Below are 7,261 nucleotides of genomic sequence, written 5' to 3'. Positions count from 1 at the left end.
ATGCTTCCTGGTTTTTTTCCTCAGTTAAAGTCTGTTTTCTCCGTGTGATGTGATGCATGGCTAAAGGCTAGGTGACAGAGGCAAGCACAGAGAGACAGGGCAAGGGCACATCTTTAAGGAGACTTTGTTTCAGGCTTCTGGCTGTCAGCCATCATCTTCCACACACAGTAGCAAGACCACATTCACACATTCGGTGGCAAGACCAGGCTCACACACACTGTGGCAAGACCACATTCACACACAAGTGCATGTGCACCCACAAGATTACGGCAGCGGAGACACACACAAACTATTCCAAATATTAGAATTAATGCTCAGAAAAACAGTTCAAGACCCCCACATGTAGAGGCAGCAGAACAACAATAAATTAACAAAATGAACAATAGTGCCGTAGTTTGTAGATCACTAATAGATACTGTTATACTGTATACAAGTTGACAATCTTTGCTAAGGTCTTTGTGCAGTCTGTCCCAGATAAATATCCTACACTGTACCGCCACCTGGTGGTTCAATCATGTAAAAAACAACTGGAGGAAAATCTGTGCCTGATAACAGCTTGAACATTCAAACAAATGTTAATTTTTTCAGCCGACTACTTAGCACCTACCTACCTCTTTGTTCCTTGTAAATTAAAACGGAATAGAATCTGTATGAGGTTCGTGGCCAAACGTATCATTTTGTCAAATAGAAGGCATCATGTGGTAAAATAACTTTAATTAAAAACTAGCTATCTAAAAATGGTCAGTGCATACAGACACCTGTTCAAACATCACATATCCTTCATCACACAAAGACCTTGTAGGCTACATCCAAAGCCGCAAACAAATACTTTAAAAACATAATTATAAAAGCATCTCTGTAAAACAACAATAATAATACACATCGTTGCTTATTAATGCAGCCATAAACAGCAGAATGTTCTATAAAGCACAAAAAGAGAAGAGTGCATACAGCAAGTGACAGTTTTTGTGTGACAAATATATCATTGTGCATCATCCTTTGGCCACTAGGCGGTGTAAACAAGCTAAAATATGTATGTTGAACAATCTCATCCATCCACTGTGTGTGTGTGTGTGTGTGTGTGTGTGTGTGTTGGAGGGGGACTTTGTGTGATTTGAGTTTCACAAAGGAAACCCTCAAATCATGAAGGACTGGGTGTGCTTGTAGTTCTTGGGCTGCAGAAAGGGAAAGAGTATCCATCAGTTCACTAGACAGACCTGTTGGTATTATCAACAACTCAGTCTGATCAATACGGTGGTGTGGTCAACAACTGCTCAAAGACCAGTCCAATGTAAAACATGACAACTTCTCTACCAAGCCTATACTGATAGTAGAAGAACTAGGGTTGGGAACACACTCACGTTTCTGGTGGGAGGAGGAGGTGTATTGTAGGAGTTGGTGCTAAAAGAAAAAATACAATTAATTATTTGTCTTTTTTTTTCTGTAAAGAGCTAATGAAATGAACTAATGAAAAACACAATGATAAGTTGCCAGAATGGTTGTCTGAAACACAAACCTTCTTCCTTTCTGCTCCTCTGTTGGCAAACATGAAGAACAGGACAGTTAGAACATATTGTTAATGTTATCAGTCAGTCACAAGCTCAGTCAGTAGTGGTAAGTGCTCACGCTTTTTGCAGCAGCCCCGTCGATGACAGAGGCACACACCCAGGCAGCACATGACAACGAGCAGGAAGAGACCTACAGCTCCGGCTATCAGTGTCGTCATACTCAACTGATCTGAAAGAGGGGGCACAGAGGCGAAGACGAAGAGATGGGATAGGGGCCGAGAGTGAACAGAAAAATGCAAGAAAGATAAGCATGATTGATGATTGGAAAAAAGAGAGAGGGTGAAAAAAAGGAAGAAAAAAAGACAGAAAGGGTTCAAATTTCCACAAACATTCTAACACACACACACACACACACACACACACACACACACACACACACACACACACACACTGGATTGTACATACATTCTATGACCTTCATGTGATGGGCCACACAGCTCTTTGGCGCCCCCACACTGTTGGATGCCTCGCAACGATACTGGCCTGAGTCAGCCTTGGACACACTCTTGAACTTCTGCTCCGGAGACACACAGAGAGAGTAGAGAATCGGTGAGGACAGAAAGAGAGTATGCAGTGTGAGAACGTCATTAACGTGCCTTTTATCAGGCACGTGAACCACCTCCATTACATGTTACTCACCAGTGTTCCCTTGTCAGTGTCCATGCTAAAGGAGGTGTCAGTTGTGCGTGTGGTGCTCAGCGCCTTGTTGTCTTTGTACCAGATATAGGTAGGAGGGGGTACACTGAGTTTATCCTTACAGTGGAGCTCTACCCCTGCCCCAGACAAAACTGAGCTGGGCACCTCACAGGACGGGGTGTGGGGGGGCACTGGGGGAGGAGGATAGGATTACTAACGACAGCACAAAGGCCCCTCAGCACAAATACACAGACACCCTCAATCTCTCTCTCACACACACATCCACACGCACACTCTCACCCAGTACGTTGAGGGTGACGTTAATCTCTCCCAGGTTGGTGTGGTCTGCTGGAGCACTGACCTCACAGCGGTACAGCCCAGAGTCCTTCTGGGTAACGGTGTGCAGCGTCACTGTCGCACCCTCGATGTTGGCCCGACCAGCAAAGGATCCTGGGATACCACAGGTGTCAAGGGTTACAAAGATGAGAGAAAAAGTGTAGAGAGAGGAAAGAAGAAAAAACAACAAGAGGGGGAGGAATGTAGTAAGAGATGGTGTTAGAGGGGAAGAGATAAGAGACGGAGGAGAGGTGGAGCGGTGCAGTAGAGTAGAATCAGGAAAAGGTTGAAGAAAGAGAGGCGAGGAGGAAGAGAGAGAGGGAGGTCTTGTGGTCACCGCTGAATTTGCCATCGAAATAAACAAAGGTGATGTCCTTCCCTTTCTTCTTCCACTCGATACGAGGGTTAGTCTCCTTCTCTGTCTTGAACTGACAGGACAGCACAGCGTCTGACAGAGACCGAGAAATTCAGAGAGAGAGACAAAAACAGTGAACAAACAGTTCATGAACTCTCACAATTCATCCCCTCCCCTTCTCTTCGTCATCTAACTCCTCCTCTCATACCTGTGTTCTCATGGACCACCACTTTGGCCTTACTGGTGCTCACTGTCAGAGAGAGGGAGGCAGGACCTGAGACAGTGAGACAGAGAGAGAGAGAGAGAGAGAGAGAGAGAGAGAGGTGATTCAAGAGTAAATAATACACACAGCAGCATTCAACATTAACTATTTGTAGCAATGTTTCTAACTTTCTTTCTTAAATTAAAAAAACTTTATGTAAACATGAACTGAACTGAGATTTTGTCCAGATTGGGCTGAGGGGGGTATTTCAGAAGGTATTTGTTTGAGAAAGAGCAGACACAAATCCAGACACAGACAGACAAAGAGACACGCACACACACACAATGAAAACACTCATTCACTTACTATACACACTCACTAACACATGTACACACACACAGAGCGAGGCGGTATAAACCCACAGAATAGATATGCCCTGGTGCCTGGTGTTACCAGCAGGAATGTCGTGTGTAGGAGGAATGGAGGTGATGGATGGCAGACCACTGATCTCTACATGACCTGATTAACCTGCACACACACTTAAACTAACATAGGAACACACACATACTGAAACAACACGCAAATATCAACACAGGAAAACATTATCTGGGAGATGATTTGTTTACTCTCTCTCTTTCAGACACACACATTTTACATTTGAGTAATTCAGCAGATGCTCTCATCCAGAGTGACTTACAGTAGTGAGTGCATACACACGCAGACAGTAGATGGAGACGGCTGCTGGTCATCCACTATCACTTCAAGGTCCCTGTCCTTAATATTTTTGACTCTGTGTTTGTGTGCGGGGGGGGGGGGGGGGGGGGGTCCCCTCTATACAAAGCCCCTCTGTATCACAGTAACTCTACACCAACATAGGGTTTTTGACTCTCTCTCTCTACCTCACACACACACACATCAGTCATCTAACCTAACTGTAATTGCTGATATTACATCAGATTTCTTTGGACCAGTGAACAGTGATAACGATTCCCATGGCTGTTTGGAAGAACAACCTCAAACACTACAGACAGTCTGTAACCCTTCCAGATAGCAACTGATTGCATCTCTGGCCAATTAGCAGCTGGGTCATGGAGGGGCTATCGACAACATTAAACAGGACCATTGCCTGCCTACACCAGGCATCAGAGAGGTTGGCTCTCCAGAACCCTGGAGCCCCTCAGAGATCTGGCCTTTCATCAGTCTCTGGGTCTCTGGGCTTGGACAGCATCAGAGGGTCTAATGTAAATAGAAGATCTGTATGATTCCTGTCCCACTCTTCCCAACCCCAACCCACTCCCAGCCCAATCAAATCAAATCAAATGTATGTATAAAGCCATTCTTACATCAGCTGATATCTCAAAGTGCTGTACAGAAACCCAGCCTAAAACGCCAAACATGCAGGTGCAATCCCGACACATACACAAGAACATACAATGCACGCAATGCATATATATATAGCTTACACAAACACATACAGCGTGAGAGGAAAAGCTATGGTAAACACTATGATGGAAAACAAAGTGGGAGGCTGTCAATGTTTTGACCCACATTTGCACCCCAGTTCCCCCAAACCCTCTTGCTGCTTACTGTGTAAACGTATGTGTTTAAACTGTAGTGCTCTGTGTTGTAAATGTGTCTGAAACTTTGTGTGTTCCTATTTTGACCAGGTCTCTCTTGTAAAAGAGACTGTTCATCTCAATGAGACTAACCTGTTCAAATAAAGGTCAAATAGATTGAAAATCATCAAACATCAATACCATATAGCCTGTATGGTATTGAATACAACTATCCTGTATTAGTCATATGTATGAAGGTTGCAGTGTGCATGACAGCTCATTGACTCCCCTTCAAATCATATTTCACAGTGGTATAAAGTACTTAAGAAAAAATATTTAAGTAGTTTTGGGGGGTCTCTGTACTTTACTTTACAACTTTTATTTTTACTTCACTACATTCCTAAAGAAAATAATGTACTTTTTACTTGTAACATTTTCCCTGACACCCAAAACTACTTGTTACATTTTCCCTGACACCCAAAACAACTTGTTACATTTTGAATGCATAGTGGGACAGGAAAATGGTCCATTCACACACTTATCAAGAGAACATCTCGGTCATTCCTACTGCCTCTGATCTGGTGGACTCAACACACGTGCTTCGTTTGTAAATTGTGTAAAATGTATTGTGCGGTCTGGTTTGCTTTATATAATGATTTATACTTTTACTTTTGATACTTAAGAATATTTTAGCAATTACATTTACTTTAGAGACTTAAGTATATTTAAAAACAAATACTTGTAGATTTTTACTCAATTAGTATTTTACTGGATGACTTACACTTTTACTTGAATGAATTTATATTAAGCTATCTTGACTTTTACTCAAATATGAGAATTGGGTACTTTTTCCACCACTGTATTTTCAGACAAAATATCCATTGGGCCAAGATAAAACAAATAAAAGTCTGCATCTCCATCTACTCACTCTGCAACAAGACGAGGAAGATAAGCGACAAAATCCCCATGCTGTCCATAGTTCTTCCAAACGAGTAAACAGTGTCCAGTGAATTTAAATAACCTAGAAAGATATTTGAGTGTCTGAGAACGTTCGCTCCAGACAAGACTGAAACATTTCTAGACGTTCAGAAGTTCTTGAAGTTTTCTATGTGCGCGCTCCCGATGGAGACCATTTCATCGAGCGGAGATACTCAGGCGCGCGCTCACCACGACACACGCGTCTGTGATTTTGGCTATAGTAGACAAACGTTTTTTCCTCGAAGAGGATTTTACCTCTTCAGTGTGTGTAGGCAGTAAACGGTTATGTACAACGTTATTAACGAATAATGTGCCAATGTATATACCGTCAAAATACACCACTCAGCAAACACACAACGTTCTCTAAAAGTTGTGGGACTTAAAGATGCACTATGCATAAATCCACCATTTCCTGGTTGCAAAAATTCTAATAGTTAGCCTAATTTCAGTTTATGTGACAAAACAAGCAAGCATAGTGTAGAGAATCACTGTACGATCTACTAAACTGCTGTGAAATATATTTTCCATAACCAAAAATATAGTATTTTCAGCTGTTTGAAGCTGGTGTACAAAACCGAAATTAAAAGATGCAAAACAAAACGTAAGAATGGAAGGTATAGAAATAGCACACAGTACAGAACTACTGCTTCTTAGACTTTCTTTCAATATGAATGCCAGAACTATAACACACATTTCTATGTGAATTTGGTTGGGTCGCCCAAAAAGTGACATATTGCAGCTTTAATGTGTCATTGCTACTATCATGTATGTTAGATATAGCCTACAGTAGCCAAAATAGTGATGATCAATTTGTAATTTTCTACCAATTTGTAGCAAACATCTTTTCTCTATAAATTTGTGACAAAGGTGTACTTTGTTGTTTGTTGAAGTAACAAGTTCTAAGTTGTGATAACATTCATATTTCTGTTTATGCTCATCGTACAATCTAGGCTACAGCACTGTTTTTGCAAATGTAGATATTTTTATGTTATTTAAAAATGTGTGGTTGTTATAAGTAGGGCCATGCTTTTTAGGTACTTTTTGAGCCACTTTTCTTTTACCGGTAGTTCCAGCATTATCCACTAGTGTTGCTGCAGGTAGAACATCCTAGGAAATGTTATTTAATTGAGACAAGCTGACTCCAATCAACCAATCAATGTCTGGTTGTGCATGTGTTTGGCGGGGGAGGCCTGACCCAGGGTAGACTCCCAGGGTAGCTCTGAGAATGTTCTTCGCACAAAAACTATTATTTGGCAGGGAATGCTATTTGTAGATCAGTAATTCTACTACACCTCACTTTACTCAAGCTGATGCTCTCCAACGGACTCGGAAGTTGTAGCTAGAAATGTGTCCATTAGGGGCAGTTAAAGGAGTCAATGAAAAAAAGAGTCAATGAAATCAATCAAGTATATTGTAGCGAATTCAGGTGTAGCCCCGACCGGGACTTGAACCAAGGTCTAGGTGGGGGGTTTGGACCTCTTGGCGTAACAGTTAAGGTGTTGGTTTGACAGTCGCTGTAATGCGATGCTACTGGCGGCAGAGAAGTCAGGCACAGCAGAGCAGAAACTGATTTACACCAGTTGTGTTTAATAACCAGAAACCACCATCAACAGAACAATAAAATAAATGG

The 7,261-nt window shown here is 42.0% G+C and overlaps 1 protein-coding gene across 1 annotated transcript; it reads right to left on the bottom strand.

The window, feature by feature from the left end:
* Positions 1-287: 287 nt before the first annotated feature.
* Positions 288-5,715, bottom strand: LOC139380363 (junctional adhesion molecule 2A-like). The gene is made up of 10 exons (XM_071122981.1): positions 5,582-5,715; positions 3,104-3,169; positions 2,878-2,988; positions 2,505-2,654; positions 2,208-2,395; positions 1,974-2,082; positions 1,627-1,737; positions 1,517-1,535; positions 1,362-1,401; positions 288-1,175 (listed from the first exon to the last, which is right to left on the bottom strand). The coding sequence occupies exons 1-10, from the start codon at positions 5,628-5,630 to the stop codon at positions 1,137-1,139; spliced, it is 882 nt and encodes a 293-aa protein (XP_070979082.1). The 5' UTR covers positions 5,631-5,715; the 3' UTR covers positions 288-1,136.
* Positions 5,716-7,261: the final 1,546 nt, after the last annotated feature.

Source organism: Oncorhynchus clarkii, chromosome 22, assembly GCF_045791955.1.
Source record: "Oncorhynchus clarkii lewisi isolate Uvic-CL-2024 chromosome 22, UVic_Ocla_1.0, whole genome shotgun sequence".
Lineage (NCBI taxonomy): Eukaryota > Metazoa > Chordata > Actinopteri > Salmoniformes > Salmonidae > Oncorhynchus > Oncorhynchus clarkii.
This window is presented reverse-complemented; position numbering and strand designations above follow the sequence as displayed.